This window comes from Megascapheus bottae, chromosome 6 (assembly GCF_031878675.1).
Source record: "Megascapheus bottae isolate mThoBot1 chromosome 6, mThoBot2.hap1, whole genome shotgun sequence".
In the NCBI taxonomy this organism is placed as follows: domain Eukaryota; kingdom Metazoa; phylum Chordata; class Mammalia; order Rodentia; family Geomyidae; genus Megascapheus; species Megascapheus bottae.
In genome coordinates, this window is record NC_143514.1 from 64,703,556 (window position 1) to 64,718,359 (window position 14,804).

A 14,804-nucleotide genomic window follows, 5' to 3' on the forward strand; every position below is an offset into this window, starting at 1 on the left:
GTGAGGCCAGACAGTGGAGCAGCAGTTGACAGTTTGGGGAGTCAAAACAAGCGGGGCTCAAGTCCTGACTGCCGGAGGTTCTGGCACGAGGCGGGGGGCCTGTCCACGCTGCAGTCTCCACCTGCAGGAAGGGCGCACAGCAAGGGCAGGTGGCCCGGGCCCGCGTGGGGAACCTGGCGGATGCTCCCGATGGCTCTCACGGGGCTGCGGGCGGAGGCGCAGAGGGCGCGGATTCGATCGGCAGGGAGTCCACCCGGCACCCCGGGGTCCCCCCATCCCGACTGGGGGTCCCCCCCCGCAGCAGGGCCTGTGAGTAGTGGGCGCCCCTGGCCGCTCGGGAGCACGATGAGCACCGGGCGGCGCGCGTCCTCCCTCTCCTTCCCCAGAGGGCAGGGACGCGGCTGGGGCTGCCCGCGGTGGGGGCTGCGGCTCCGGCTCCGGCGAGCAGGTAGGAGCCGCCAGGCGGCCAAGCCTCTCGGTGCCCGGCCGCCGACCGGGTGGGCTCGGGGGGCCGGCGTGGGGGCGCCCTCCGCCCCTCAGCGCATCTCCCCGCATCTCCCCGCATCTCCCCGCAGCGGGGGCGCCCCGCCCCCCGGGCGCCCGACGTGGACGCGGCCGCGGCCGCCGCTGCCGCCGCCGCCGCCGCCGCCGCCGCCGCCGCGCGGGAGTCGCTGTCCGCGGAACCGATATGCAGGCGGCGCGGGGCGGCGCGGGGAGGCCCGGCCGCGGGCCGAAGCTCGAGCGCCAGCGGCCGCCGGGCGCCGGAGCCGCGTCCCCCTGCGCCGCCCCGGGCCGGCCGGCCGGAGGAGCCACCATGCACTCCGGGCCGCCGCGCGCCGGGCCGCTCCGCGCCGCGCTCCGCCTGTGGCTGGGCTGCGTCTGCTTCGCGCTGGTGCAGGCGGGTAAGGGGGGCCCGGGGGCGGGGGGACCGGCGGGCCAGCCCCCTCTTCCCCGCCACCCTGGCAGTCCTCGACCCCCTCCCTACGCCCCGGGACCTCCTGTCTCCCCTCATCCCGCCCACCGCCCCCTAACCCGACCCCAGCGGCTCCGCGCCTTCCTGACCCCTCGACCCGTCCTTCCGCCTCCAGACCCGGCCCCATCCCTCAGCTCCGGGTTTCTAGGGTCTCGTGACCTCCACCCCGGAGCCCCATCCCCTTCACCCCAGGTGCTTCCTTCAGGTTCGCTTGTCCCCTTTCCTGATCCAAAGAGCAGCTGAGGACACCAGCTCTCCCAGCCTGGGCCTTCCTTCCGGTCCCCCAAAGACCTCTGAGTCCCACAGGCAACCACACCTGGGTTGGCAGGGGGTGGAAACTGGCACCTGAGGGCACAGGGTGGGCGGGGAATGAGCCCCAGCCTGGTGTGGTGTCTGCACCCAGAGGTCCTGACGTCCTGACGGTGGGTGTCTTCTGTCTAGTGCTGCCTCCCTGGCGCTCGCGCTCTCTCTCTCTCTCTCTCTCTCTCTCTCTCTCTCTCTCTCTCTCTCTCTCTCTCTCTCTCTCTCTCTCTCTCTCTCTCTCTCTCTCTCTCTCCCCACACACACACACACACACACACACTTCTGTCTCAAATTCTCCTCTTGTCTGTTCTCTGGGGCTGTGTCTGCCACCACCTGTCTGTATCCTTCTGTCCCTTTCCATCTCCCTGTCTGCACCAACCCCGTGGCCTTGAGTCTACCTCTCTGTGGGGTGCTTGCTGGGTTACTGCTTAAGCAGCCTCTGCCAGGGAAGGCACACAGGCCTTGATCACTCCCTTCCCCTGGGTCTTCCTGACCCTGATTCCTCTTCCCTGTGGCTCTCCACCTTCGATTCTCCCAGACTAACCCCCCATTCATCATCTTCCCCCACCTGGAAAGCATAGTCCTGCTCTCTTGACTCCCTAGTACTAGAGAGGCTTTGCTCCAAGGCTTTAGCTCCTTCCCCAGCTGCCCCTTGGGGCAGGCAGAGTACGGGGAAGAGGTTCCTCATGTAGACCCCTCCCCAGCCTGCATTCTGCCCAGATTACCAAAGTCCAGAGATTTTTTTTTCTGTTGCCCTTCACTTCCACCTCAGGTATCACCCTCGCCTGGCTCTTCTCCACTTCTGGGTCTTTCTCCTTCCTCAAGGTCACTCACTTGACAGAGCAGGATTGTAGAAAGAGCACAGGACTGGGAGTCCTTTAGGCTGTTTTTCATCAGACTAACCAGCTTCTGCAACCTTGGTCATCCCCACACCTAACCATCTAGTCCATCAGATCTGGCCCTGACTTGGGCCTCCAGGGGGAGGGAGCCAGCCAATGGGCAGCAGAGGCTTCTAACAGACCCAAAGGTCTTGGGTCTCTATGACAAACTGAGAGCTAAGTAGCCCATTTGAGGACTTGGGTTCTTCTTTCCCCCAAGGCATGGTTTTCCCCATGTTTCTCTTTCTCACTTATGAGGTAGGGGGCTGGGCCCCATAGCGGAGGACGCTGAGGCTCAGATACCTTCCTGCCCCTGCAGACAGTCCCTCTGCCCCAGTGAATGTAACCGTCAGGCACCTCAAGGCTAACTCTGCAGTGGTCAGCTGGGATGTCCTGGAAGATGAGGTTGTCATTGGATTTGCCATCTCTCAGCAGGTAACCTTGAGGGCCCTTGGGAGGGGAAGATGCATTAAGATGACCCCTAGCAAATAGGGGTAGAGGAATACTAAAGAAAAAGGAACTCAGGGCAAGAGGAGGGAGGAGGGGAGGCTAAGATGCAAATTTGTCTTGAAGCAGGGATCCCAGAAGAAGCTCCATCAGGAGGAGGGTTTAGGAATTCAGAGCACGGGTCTAATCTCAAGATGCTCTGAGGAGGGCTTGGCTCTAGTTCTCTGTAGATGTGTGTGTGGCCTTGCACAACTTCGCTAGCCTCTTTGAGCCTGTTTTCTTAGCTGGAGGTGGTGGGATGATGGTGTATGTGAAGGGCTTGCCCTTGCGGGGAGTGACCCTAACCTGCACTTGCCCTGCAGAAGAAGGATGTCCGGATGCTGCGCTTCATCCAGGAAGTAAACACCACCACGCGCTCCTGCGCCCTCTGGGACCTGGAGGAGGACACGGAATACATCGTGCACGTGCAGGCCATCTCCATTCAGGGCCAGAGCCCCGCTAGCGAGCCCGTGCTCTTCAAGACCCCACGGGAGGCTGAGAAGATGGCCTCCAAGAACAAAGGCAGGCCTGGGGCCTGCTGGATGAGCCGGGTGGGGCAGTTGGGCCAGAGCAGTGGGTGGAGCAAAGTAAATCCAAAGTAGCAGGACTTCACAGAGCATGAGAAGCTCCACAACCTCCTCACATTTGTACACAATCCACCTTTGGGTTGAGTCCAGTTGCTGCTACCTTAAGCAGCCATCAGTATCTCCCCCCCCATCTGTTTAAGTCAGGTGTGTGGGCACAGACAGAGCTAAGTGTTTATTGGCATGGGCTTGGCTCTAGAGAAGTGGCTCAGGTGGTAAAGGAACCCTGGACTAGTATGTCTTTTCCCACAGATGAGGTGACCATGAAGGAGATGGGGAGGAACCAGCAGCTGCAGACAGGCGAGGTGCTGATCATTGTGGTGGTTCTTTTCATGTGGGCAGGTGAGTCAAGCTTCTGACACCTTGATTCACTTACTTTTGGGAAACTGAAGACTCTTGGGAAACAGACTGCTTGTTACAAATAACCAAGGCAAGGCCTTGGAGATACCTGAGAAAAGAGGTCCCTGGGCAGCTCTGGGTGCCAAATCTGACTCCTTCTCTAGTCCATTCCATCCATAGCCTAGCATAGTACTAGCTGCCTTATGTAGGATCATATGGAGTTCTTGTCTTTGCTTTTTTTTTTTTTGGCCAGTCCTGGGCTTGAGCTCAGGGCCTGAGCACTGTCCTTGGACTTTCTCAAGGCTAGAGCTCTACCACTTGAGCCTCAGCACCACTTCTGGCTTTTTTTTTTCTATATGTGGTACCGAGGAATCGAACTCAGGTCTTCATGCATGCTAGGCAAGCACTTTAACCACTAGGCCAAACTCCCGGCCCCTTGTCTTTGCTCTTTTAGATGTAGTTTAAACTTCTGAGATGGACATATCCATAGCCCCTGGACCTTCTTCTGCTCTGGATTGCCAGGGTTCCAGGAACTTCAGACCTAGGAAGATCAGAGCAAGTCATTGCCAGGCTCCAGGCTTAGGACATTTCCCTGGCCTGCTCATCCTTCAGATCCAGCTGAGTCCACCCCCATGGAAACCCCAGCCAGTAGAATGGCCTTCCAGCCTTTGCTCACCCTCAGCACACTGTCTACCTCTCTTTAGCCCTTCTTATGGAATGGCTGGTCCCTGAGGTCCCTGAGAATCAAGTCCAAATGTCATTCACCATTCTACATTTACTAAGCACTCAATTCCAAACATCAGTATTACAGTCCTGACTCAGAAGAGCCCTGCACTTGCAGGAACTCCAGTCTTGAAAAAAGCCAGACCCAAACTTAACTGATTCACCATGATGAGTGCTATAAGAGCACCTGTATGGGAGCGGAAAGCAATCTTTCTGAATCTAAGAGTAGAAATTGGGAAAAACACAGAGGAGCTGGGAGTTGGGTTTAGTGGCAGAGTGCTTGCTCACCTGGAATTCATTAAGGGGGAAAAAAACTCAAAGTGGAACTAGCATAGGTATTAAGCTTTGAAGGATGAATAGGAGTTCACCAGACAGCCAAACAATGAATGGGGGTTTGGGGTACGGTGTGTTCAAGAAACAAATTCAGCTCAGTCTTGCCCAGGGCCACTGAGACCTATGAGAAAAGGTTTAGTATTGGGACAGAGTGGTGAAGCTGGTAGACCAGACTCTTGAGAGACCTGAACAATAATGCTGAAGTCTGATTAGCAGAATGAATGAGTGTTGAAGAGTTTGGAAGAAAAATGTTCCTTAGGCATATAGAGATACAGACATGGGAGGGCAAAATATGCAGGAAAAAAACACATTATTAGAGTTGGCATGCGTAATGTTTATATAATCATTACAGTGATAAACAGTGAATTACTTTGTAATTCTGTCAGGGTGATGGAGAGGGAAGTAGGGGGAGCATTTAGACTTTATCTACCACAGTGGGAATTCAACAGATACCTAAAACAGATCAAGAAACACCATAAATATGCAGGTAAAATGGAGAACAGACCTAGAAGTACTGAACTTGGCAGCCCTAATACTGTATCACTTTCAGGAATCTGATGTCCAAGTATTATTAGCTTGATAAAAGCAGACATTTAATAGGCTCTGAAGTTTATTTCCCAGCCACAGTACAGCTCCCTGTTGCATTATGTCATGACCTTGAGTTGTTAATTTGACTCTTTCTGAAATCACTAGTGCTCTCATTCATAACCTGGGCATGATGAGTTGTAAAGATTTAAAGATGTCAGCGCACGGCACAGGACCTGGCACATGTTCAAAAATACTATTACTGTTTCTGATTTCCCCTAAAAGAAAGGAAAGCTGTGAGAGATTTAAAGGGGGAGGAGACACAATCAAATGTGTACTTTGGGAGAATCAGTGAAAGGAATGATTGGTAAAGGGACAGTGAGAAACAAGACTAGTTTCTCTGCAGTAGTAGAGACACCATCTAGAAAGATGGTCAGTAAACCCTGGTGGCGATGAAGCAGACAAGGCAAGAACTCAGGCGCATGCCTCTGTTTTCCCTTGACCTCCCCAGGTGTCATCGCTCTCTTCTGCCGTCAGTATGACATCATCAAGGACAATGAGCCTAATAACAACAAGGAAAAAACCAAGAGTGCATCAGAAACCAGCACACCAGAGCACCAGGGTGGAGGTCTCCTCCGCAGCAAGGTGAGGGGCAAGGCCTGGGCAGGTGGAGACTCTGGTCATCCCTGGACTACAGAAGGGGTCAGATCAGGGCCTGGCACGATTGCAGCTAGGCAGCGCCAAGCTTGGCTGCTGCCTGTGTGACACAGGACATCGTAACTAGATTTGGGATCCTTTCCTTTTACAGTGTGCCAAGGGCCAGTGGTGTGGTGGGGCCACCAGAATAGGGGGTGCTCATTCCCTCTTGCTCCTATTGTGCTGTTTGTCTCAGGCAAGCACTCACCTCTATGCTTTTATTTCCTCTTCTGCAAAACAGATATGAGACCTTTTCAGTGCTTGCTCTGAGCAACTAAGAAGAAAGTAGAGAATGTGAGAGGATCTCATGGCTCTGATGATGGTTATCCAACAAACATCTGGCCTCTCTGCATCTCCTCTTCTCCTCCATCTTCTTGTATCCTCTAGCTTTGTTGTCTTCTCTCCTGGCTTCTCTCTTTCTGGCACCTTTTCCTGAAGCCTGTTATTAACCCCATCTACAGAAGCACCTCAGCAATGCCAGTGCTGAGGCTGTGCACAGAGGCACATCTACAGGATAAGAGAGAACCAGAGGATGATGACTCTGCTGGGGGTAGACTGGGTATCAGGGCTCTGAGCCCAGGACTTCAGGCTTGGCCATTCAGCTGTGCAAGGCTGAAGGTTAGGTGTGAAAAGGCAGAGATAAAAATCTCCAGACAGGGCTACTCGTTTCCTTCCATGAGGGACAAGAACTTGGCTTTTAGACTGCAGCCTTGTTGTTCCTGTCTTCCTTCTGTTTCCCACCTTGCAAGCAGTCTACTCAACTACTCTGGCCACTTCTCTCATTTTTGTCCTCTCAGTTTTCAAACAAGCCATCAGTGAGCATCATTGAAGCATGACTGCCTGTCTTCAGAGAGAAGGATTTTGTTTTTCTTCTCTGCTGGTCTCCAGGTCCTGGGTACAGGGAGAAGGCCACTGCAGCAGAGAAGGCACAACTAGCTGCAGTTTTCTCTTCTCCCATGGACTGATGAAAGAGGCTGATCTAGAAACTCAAGTCTGCAAAAAATAAAATAAGCCACAAAACTAAAAGGCCTGGCCCCATTCTGGAAAAGGCAAAGCTGCATGAGACATAGACTTCTGCCCTCTTGCTTCTTTTGGACTGGCTTCCTCACTGAGAAAATGCAGAGCTCTGGAAGATGAAAGAACCAAGACTAACAAACCATCTTTCAGACCAAGGAGGACGGGGGGAGCTAAGGGGCTGCTGTGCTAGTCATGATATCATCAAGTCGTTTCTGGATTGACTTGTTTGTGGTGTGCTACACACCTTTGTGAGTACTTGTTACCATTTGTCTCTTTTGGAAAATTAGGCAAGGGCTCCATTGAAGAGCACAGAGGATTCTTCCAAGGCCTTAGCTTGTTGCCTGCACCCTTTGTCTTCTTTGACCCCTTACTTTGATGTAAGATCATCAGTCTGGGATCTTAAGAAGACATGAAAGGTAATGCCTATATATATATATATACATATTTTTTTTTTTTGAAGAAAGTATCTCTTGGAGTCTCAGCAGGGCCAACTTGAACTGAAAGGATATCCACAACCTGTAGCCTAAGGGCTGCTGAGCCACCCTCTGGAGCTGAAGCTGCTAGAAAGGCAGGTCTAAGCCTGTAGCTGTCACTACTGGCCTTTGGGGTTTTCATATCTTCCCATCTCATCCAGGTTCCAAGTTCTCCAGGGTCCTCATGTCCTTCCTGAGAGCCTGAGTGGTGTGAAGTGACAGGTCTCTTTACTGCCCCTTTCTGGTTTAAAAACAAAAATGGTGCTTGAAGAAGAAAAGACACTCTTCCCTGGGACTGGCACATGGCTGCCAAATGCCTGCATGGGAAGAGGTGGACTCTGCATCTTCTACTGGTGGCCAAGGAGGGGAGAAGGATGCGCCTAGCCCAAGCCTGGCACACAGTAGGCACTCAGTAATAAGAGCACTGGCACCCCAAGCCAGAGAGCTGTAAGCCATCACCCTATGACCATCCCCTCCTGTCCAGTCTATCAGAGCTCTCAAGGCTGGGTCAGCCACCACTCTTGCCTTGTCCAAGAATGGCAGCAAAGGGGAGGAGAGATAGCAAAAAGAGATGTCAGCAATACTAAGGGCTTCCTCATGGGAGGGCATGAAGCTCCACTCATTGTCTTGTGACTTCCATCTCTGCTGAATGGGGCTGCAAGGCCAAGGCTCCTTAAGAGAGAGGTCCTTACCTCTAATCCAGTTAGAGCAATAACCACTTTTTAAATGTAAAATAAAAAGACAAATGAAAAGGCACATCCTTGTCTTCTGGTAAATGCCCAAATGTTGCCCTCTTTTTCTGGCAGTTGGCAGCAAGTCAGGATGTGTGGAGGAGGGAGTCAGTTCTCTTCCATTTTGGCCTGCAGCTTCTTAGGGACATGCCTGCCAGCCAAGCTGGAGTTGGAAGGGAATTCTCGAACAGATGGGGGTGCACGTGTAGAAGAAAATAGCTGTTCCATCATCCTTCCCCCCACCCCAGGTTCCCCCATGCCCAGCTGGGGCTGTCTCACCGCATAGGTATGCAGATTGGTACTCACTTTAAAAACAAAACAACAACAAAGGGTTACACACACACACACACACACACACACACACACACACACACACAGACTGGGTGATTTCTCCTGCCAAAGGGATACAATTCTTGTCTCCCTGGGGTGAAGAATTGCAAAGGCTGCTTTCTGAAATTCAGTATTCGCAGCATGTTGTTCTGGGCTGTTAAAGGAACATCATTAAGTTTCCAACAGCAGTCTGAAAGGCAGAGGAGAGTAATGATGCCATTAGCCTATGAGCTAACCAGTAAATAGGGCACCTCAAACATTCTTGTTCAGAGCCATGAAGAGCTCAGAGACACAATGTCAGATGAATAGAACTTAGAGGGTAGGTTGTTTAGAAGGTTCTTAAAGCAGATGGACGCTGAAGAACACACAGAACTCTATGCCAAATCTTAGAGCTGGCTCTCTGTGTCCAAATGATGGACAGGCCATCATGTGGTATAGGGATGTCAGTGGGGCTTGGGGAATTCTGCAGTGGAGGTTTCCAGTCCTCAACTTTATTATAAAGGGCTCAAGGGGAGAGAAGCAAACAGCATTCCTAGCATAGATAGCAAAATTCCCTTTCATCACCTCCCTAAATGGAAGAGGATTGTGCTTTCCCCAAATCAACTGTATTTGCAAAGTCAAACCCTGCAGTGATGACCCAGGATGCCTTCACTACTCACACAGCTCTGCAGAGAATTCCTCACAAGTTGGGAAGCTCACAGACAGCTCTTTGAAATGGAAGACACCTTACCTGCAGAACACAGAGGAATGCTGGACTGAGAGGCAGGAGACTGCCTGCTAACCAGGTACTACCTCAGGCAAGTCACTTCCTAAGAGTGGCCTTCATTTGCTTTCCACCAAGAAAAGGGTCCAAAGAGAGCATTCCCAGAGCCCACCCACCTCCTAGAGTAGGAGGTTCCCCTAGAAATAAGAGAAGAGCCTTAGGATTTGAGGGAGTTAAGACTAATGGAGCAGAAATCCTTCCTTCTACACCTGTCCTCTGATGCCTAGCTTCCCAGAATGGGACTCTAGAGTCCATTTTTAAGATCTCTAAAACATCCCTTTACAGGAAGATGCGATCTCTCACCAACCCATTTACATTTCGGACTTCTATTTTCTCTCTCTCTTGAGCTTGAGCTCAGGGCCTGAGCACTGTCCTTGGACTTTCTCAAGGCTAGAGCTCTACTAAATGAACCTCAGCACCACTTCCAGCTTTTTTTCCATGTATGTGGTAAGGAGGAATCTGAACCTGGGTCTTCATGCATGCTAGGCAAGCACTCTTCCACTTGGCCAAACTCCCGGCCTATTTTCTCATTTTCATAACCAATTGGACAGTTTTTGGATTTTGCTTTTAAGAAGTACCTTCAAGAACAAATCACTCCTATAAATGAGACACCCTTGTTTTCCCCTGCTCCAGCCCCATCAGCATATAGCAAAAATATTCAGGGGTTGAAGGCAAAATGCAAAGCTCTGAGTTCAAACCCCAGTATGGGGGAAAAAAACCACAAACACACAAAAACTACAAACATGGCTAACAAAGAAAAATCGATAAATCTTTGTACACAAATAGTTCCTTAGTGATGTAACATTTCAAGATCACTTGGACTGCTTTGAAATTTATCCAAAAGATTATTATTCCACCTTGGTGGGCACTGTGGAGTTCAGGTTTTCTGTTATAGCTTGTTCTCCATTGTATGTGTGTGTGTGGGGGGGGGGAGTTGCATACTGGATAAGCAGAGGAATGACAAGGGAGAAGCTTGTTCATTAAGGAATCCCAACCCTGACCAGCTGACACTTCCAGTGACAAGTGGAAAAATTTTCCTGACAGGTGCATACCTCTGATATACTGTGGAATTCGCTTAGGGATAATTATTCTTTTCTAAATGCAAGATAGAAAAAAAGGACTGTGCTTTCTAGTTTTAGGTGGTTGGATTTTCTTGTTCTATAAAAGCTCACAGTGAGCTTGTTAGAGAATGAGCTCATTCCTTTTAGAGAAGGCCTATTTTCCCTTTTCCAATCACATGAACTGAACTGAGGGTTAGGAATACTGACCTTTTCCGGGAACTCAGCCTGGTCTCTGAAACCTTTAAGGCTACAGTAGTAACACATGGGTAAAAAGGAAATTATTAAAGGCTCCTCTGCATCATGAATACAATGACTGTGTAAGTCAAGAGTATGAGATTGAGGGTTGGGAATGTGGCTTAGTGGTGGAGTGCTTGCCTACCATGTTCAAGATAAACAGAAAAAGCCAGAAGTGGTACAGTGGCTCAAGTAGTAGAGTGCTAGCCTTGAGCAAAATAAGCTCGGACAGTGCCCAGGCCCTGAGTTCAAGTCCCAGGACTGTACCAAAAACAGAATAAAAATAAAACAAACCAGCAATGGCTAATCTAGGTGATGAGCTCTTATTGCCTGCCCTTCTATCCTTTCTCTTGAGGGTAATTCACAAAAGGAATCTACAGAACATACTCCCACATCTACCCACACATCCAACCTTCACCCCAGGTTTCTGGAGCAGCCGTTTCTGGAAAAGTTGGGTTAAGAGCAATATAATTATTATTATTTTGCCAGTCCTGGAGCTTGAACTCAGGGCTCGGGCTTTGTCCTAGAGCTTTCTCAAGGCTAGCACTCTATTACTTGAGTGACAGCACCAGTCCAGCTTTTTCTGTGTAAGTGGTAGAGGAATGAAACCTAGGGCTTCATGCATGCTAGGCAAACACTCTACCACTAGGCCACATTCCTGGCCCCAAGAGCATTATTAATTCTGTATTACTGAGTCTAATGTCTCACATCATCCAAGGAAGAATATCCTGAAATAGAATAGCCTCTTCCTTAACCATGAGAAGGAATGCAAAGCACTGCCTGCCCTGAGAAAGGCTGAGCTACCTTCTCCTTCTGCAAAAAACAGCAGCACGGTGATATTTCAGGCTCCTGACAGGCACCACATGTAGCTGCAAATCCCAATCAATTTCAACATTCCTTAACTGCTGGAACGCCCTTCTCAACACTGTAATTTACCATTAAAAGAATAGGGGAGCAAGCACCCTCGCCTTCCCAGAGCCATATTCTATTAAATGCCACCCCACTCCCATATCCCACTAACCTACCTACGCAAGGGAGGAAAGCAAATAACCCTTCTCCAGAGCCTGCAACAGACGGCCGCAGTACATATAACACTGACAAGTACTTTTATTTCTTTTTAATGACATTAAACACAACTGCTACAAGGGAAGAAACATGATAAAGAGGAGGCACTAAACTTCAGTTTCATAACTGATCCTGACAATAATGCAAGTAAATCAGAACCTGTATTAGATGAAAACTACAGGCTATTTCAGGCTCCATTTTTAGAAGTAAACTAAATAGCACATTTTTACTCTGCTTTGTTGAGACCCCTGTGGAGAAAACGTCATCATGGATGAAGATAACTAGATAAGCAGTTAAATACACATAACCCATACTCAAATTTAAAAATATAGCAAAAATTCTACCTGAAATATTAGACTTACATCAAACATAAAAGATATACAACTTTGAAAAGAGATTAAAACTCCAGTTTCTATCCACTACCATCTTAAGGCAAACATGCCAGATGAGTTTTCTTTGGCTTTGTTTTTCTTTTTAAAGAATACCATGTTAACCATTAAAGAAAAGTTCTCTCCTCCCCCAGTCCCACAGATTTAATTAAGCTGCTAAAGCTTTGGAAAAACAGAATTATTTGAGCAAAGAGGAAATGTGATTGTCACATTTTCTAGTTAACCTGTCATTCATTTGATTTGGCAAAGGCAACACTCCTATTACACATTTAGTCTTAAAACCTTCCTGTACTAGGAGGGCCAGAACGTCTCAGATCTTTGCTGTCCTTTCACTCTCTCAGTTACCTGTGAGGAACAAGGCAGCTGCAGTGTTAGCTAGTCCAGCTATGTTTAATCTCAACTATGTTTTGGTCCCAAACGTGGATGTTTGGCTTGTCTCACTCCATCAGGCTAACTTCAGGTAATTTAGAGAAGTGACCAATGACATAAATGCCTTCACAAAGAATTCCTCTACTAAATTGTAATCCAGAATTTAAATCAAATGTCTAAGAGAATCTTTTTTTTTTTTTGGCCAGTCCTGGGGTTTGATTGAACTCAGGGCTTGGGCACTGTCCTTGGGCATTTTGCTCAAGGCTAGTGCTCTGCCACTTGAGCCACAGCGCCACTTCTGGCTTTTTCTGTGTATATAGTACCGTGGAATTGAACCCAGGGCTTCATGCATGCAAGGCAAGCACTCTACCACTAGGCTATACTCCCGGCCTGAGGAAAGAGAATCTTTGACTGATAAAACCAGTAGAAACTTTGAAACACCTATCCATATTAATCGGAGCTTTGAATGACCATGCTTTTCTCAAGTCAGTTTCTAAACTGGGGTAGGATCTTTAAGATGGCTTATACATGTACAAAGATGGTGTTGATGAAAGAAAACTAGTCAGAGGCTACAGAGACTATGAACAACCTTCACAGGGTAAATAATAGCTGTGTGAATGCCAAATTGTAAAACCTTCCAAAATGATATCTAGAGATGTCTATAAAGAGAATAACAAACTCCTAAGATATCCATTAAGGGAAATACACAAAGTCTGTTAGCTTTGGTTACAATACCAAACCTTAAGACCAAGTAACGCTTTTGTGCACGACTTAATCACAATTCTATTAGGCCCACTTGAGCAGTTTCTGTGAAACTATGCTTCTGGGGCCTGAACAAAAGAGACAGTACATCCAGGGTCTAAAAGTATCCATTAACTAATAATGGAGACTAGAGTGCTTTCTCAAAGGTTTCCATGGGAAGGAAAAACTTTGATTAACACCCTAAACTTAAGGTTGGGGAGCAGAAGATGAAGCTTAAAACCAACAGACACCTCAATAACACTGGTCTGTCTATTCTTTAACAAAGAAAACAAGAATGCCATTCTGAAAAGGTATATGCCATATCCAAGTCTAACATGATACAGAAACATTAACTGTACAATCGTAGGGAGTAAAGTGAGTTGTTATGAGTGGGGAGGGGATAAAGGAAAATCCTTAAAAAAAGGGCAGAGGACAATCAGAAAACCACAAGGTATTCAACAGAGGTTAGGCAGCAGTCTTCTGTCAATTAAGAATGTGTAAGATTTGTAAACAATATGTGCAAAATAAATTTAGCAGTGAAGGAAAATAGCCAATAATAAATAATGGCAGCTAATGGGTATAGGAAGGAGAAGATTTATACTTTTAATGCTTCTTTTCTGGATTTTTCTATTACTCCATCCTACTTCAAATGACCTGATTACCAACTTTAAAATACTGACAAGTGTTCAAAGATTCAAATTTAAGAAGTAAAAAGGGTCATTAAATGTGACATATCTACCGGCCTGGGTAGAACAATCTGTGAGGCTTCACCTCCAATTAACCAGCAAAATGCTGAACTGAAGGTATGCCCTCAAGTGACAGAGTGCCAGCAAGAAAGCCTGTCAAGAGCATAAGGCCCTTAATTCAAGCTCCAGTACCAGCACATGTGCAAGCACGCAAACACACACCCACTCTCATACAAAGTGACTTATATCCATTCATAAGACATTAGCAATAATTAACACTGGCTCATAGCCTGGTAAAGAACCTCTTCCTTACAGCAGATTAAAACGACTTCTTTTGGGCACCAGAAGTAGGCTTTACCTCTGCACAGAGGTGGATGTTCTATGGAACCTGGGTGTTTTGGCTTATTGTTAGCCTTCAGGAGGCAATCAATTTAAATTAAAAAAATAAACAACCCCTCCCCCTCATCAATTTAACACTGCTTAAACACGCACAGGCAACCACACAAAATCAGGAAAGTCCTAATACAAAAAAATTCAAGTCAGTAATGGGCATTTCCAAAAGGTGACAACAAGTTCGTTAAATAAAAATTTTGTGAAAAATAAACTTCAAAATATGTAAAGCACAAAACAGCAGAAGAAAGAGATGCTGCTCTGAACAGGCCCCTGACTAGGACATTCACTGCTGATGGGATGAGACGTATGGACTATAGGAGAAGTCTGGTAGACGCTTGAATCGATGATGGCTTCGCTTGTTCCTGTCAACCCACTGAGTCAGACTGTATCTTTGCAGAGGTTTCTGTCGGAACCGGGCATAATTTCTAGCAAGAGAAGTAAATAAAAACAGGAAGCATATTTCAGCTGGGACAGCCATTTATACACAAAAGGCCAATACAACTTTTAAAATTCTTACTTTTAGAACTCAGATTAATTTTATATTTTTTTCTTTTGTGGTCATGCAGCTTGAACTCAGGTCTTGGGTTCTGTCCCTGAGCTCTTGTGCTCAAGGCTAGAGCTCTACCACTTTGAGCCATAGCCCTACTTCTAGTTTTCTGGATGTCAATGGGAGATTATAGGATTATAAGAAGAAAGAAAGAGAATAAATCAT

At 48.1% G+C, this 14,804-nt stretch overlaps 2 protein-coding genes across 10 annotated transcripts in view; one reads left to right on the top strand and one right to left on the bottom strand.

Annotated features, from left to right (window-relative positions):
* Positions 1-688: 688 nt before the first annotated feature.
* Fndc5 (fibronectin type III domain containing 5) lies at positions 689-8,080 on the top strand. Of its 2 annotated transcripts, none has more exons than XM_090335319.1 (6): positions 689-902; positions 2,474-2,589; positions 2,964-3,162; positions 3,477-3,566; positions 5,656-5,789; positions 6,082-8,080. In XM_090335319.1, exons 1-6 carry the CDS (start codon positions 689-691, stop codon positions 6,085-6,087), a joined length of 759 nt encoding a protein of 252 aa, XP_090191445.1. In that variant the 3' UTR covers positions 6,088-8,080. The 2 variants fall into 2 exon arrangements, with proteins under 2 accessions (XP_090191445.1, XP_090191444.1); XM_090335318.1 differs by having other exon boundaries at positions 6,638-8,080.
* A 3,474-nt stretch (positions 8,081-11,554) lies between these two features.
* S100pbp (S100P binding protein) overlaps positions 11,555-14,804 on the bottom strand; it is a 28,113-nt gene continuing 24,863 nt past the window's right edge. For all 8 annotated transcript variants that reach the window (XM_090335325.1, XM_090335324.1, XM_090335322.1 and 5 more), the window contains one exon: positions 11,555-14,517. In XM_090335325.1, coding sequence (XP_090191451.1) covers positions 14,376-14,517 — 142 coding nt within the window. In that variant the 3' untranslated portion in view covers positions 11,555-14,375. The remainder of the gene's footprint in view (positions 14,518-14,804) is intronic.

Coding starts and splice junctions, on each gene's coding strand:
- Fndc5 (XM_090335318.1), top strand. CDS start 689: ATGCAGGCGGCGCGGGGCGGCGCGGGGAGGCCCGGCCGCGGGCCGAAG. Junction 2,590..2,963: donor GATTTGCCATCTCTCAGCAG/GTAACCTTGAGG, acceptor CTTGCCCTGCAG/AAGAAGGATGTCCGGATGCT. Junction 3,163..3,476: donor GATGGCCTCCAAGAACAAAG/GCAGGCCTGGGG, acceptor CTTTTCCCACAG/ATGAGGTGACCATGAAGGAG.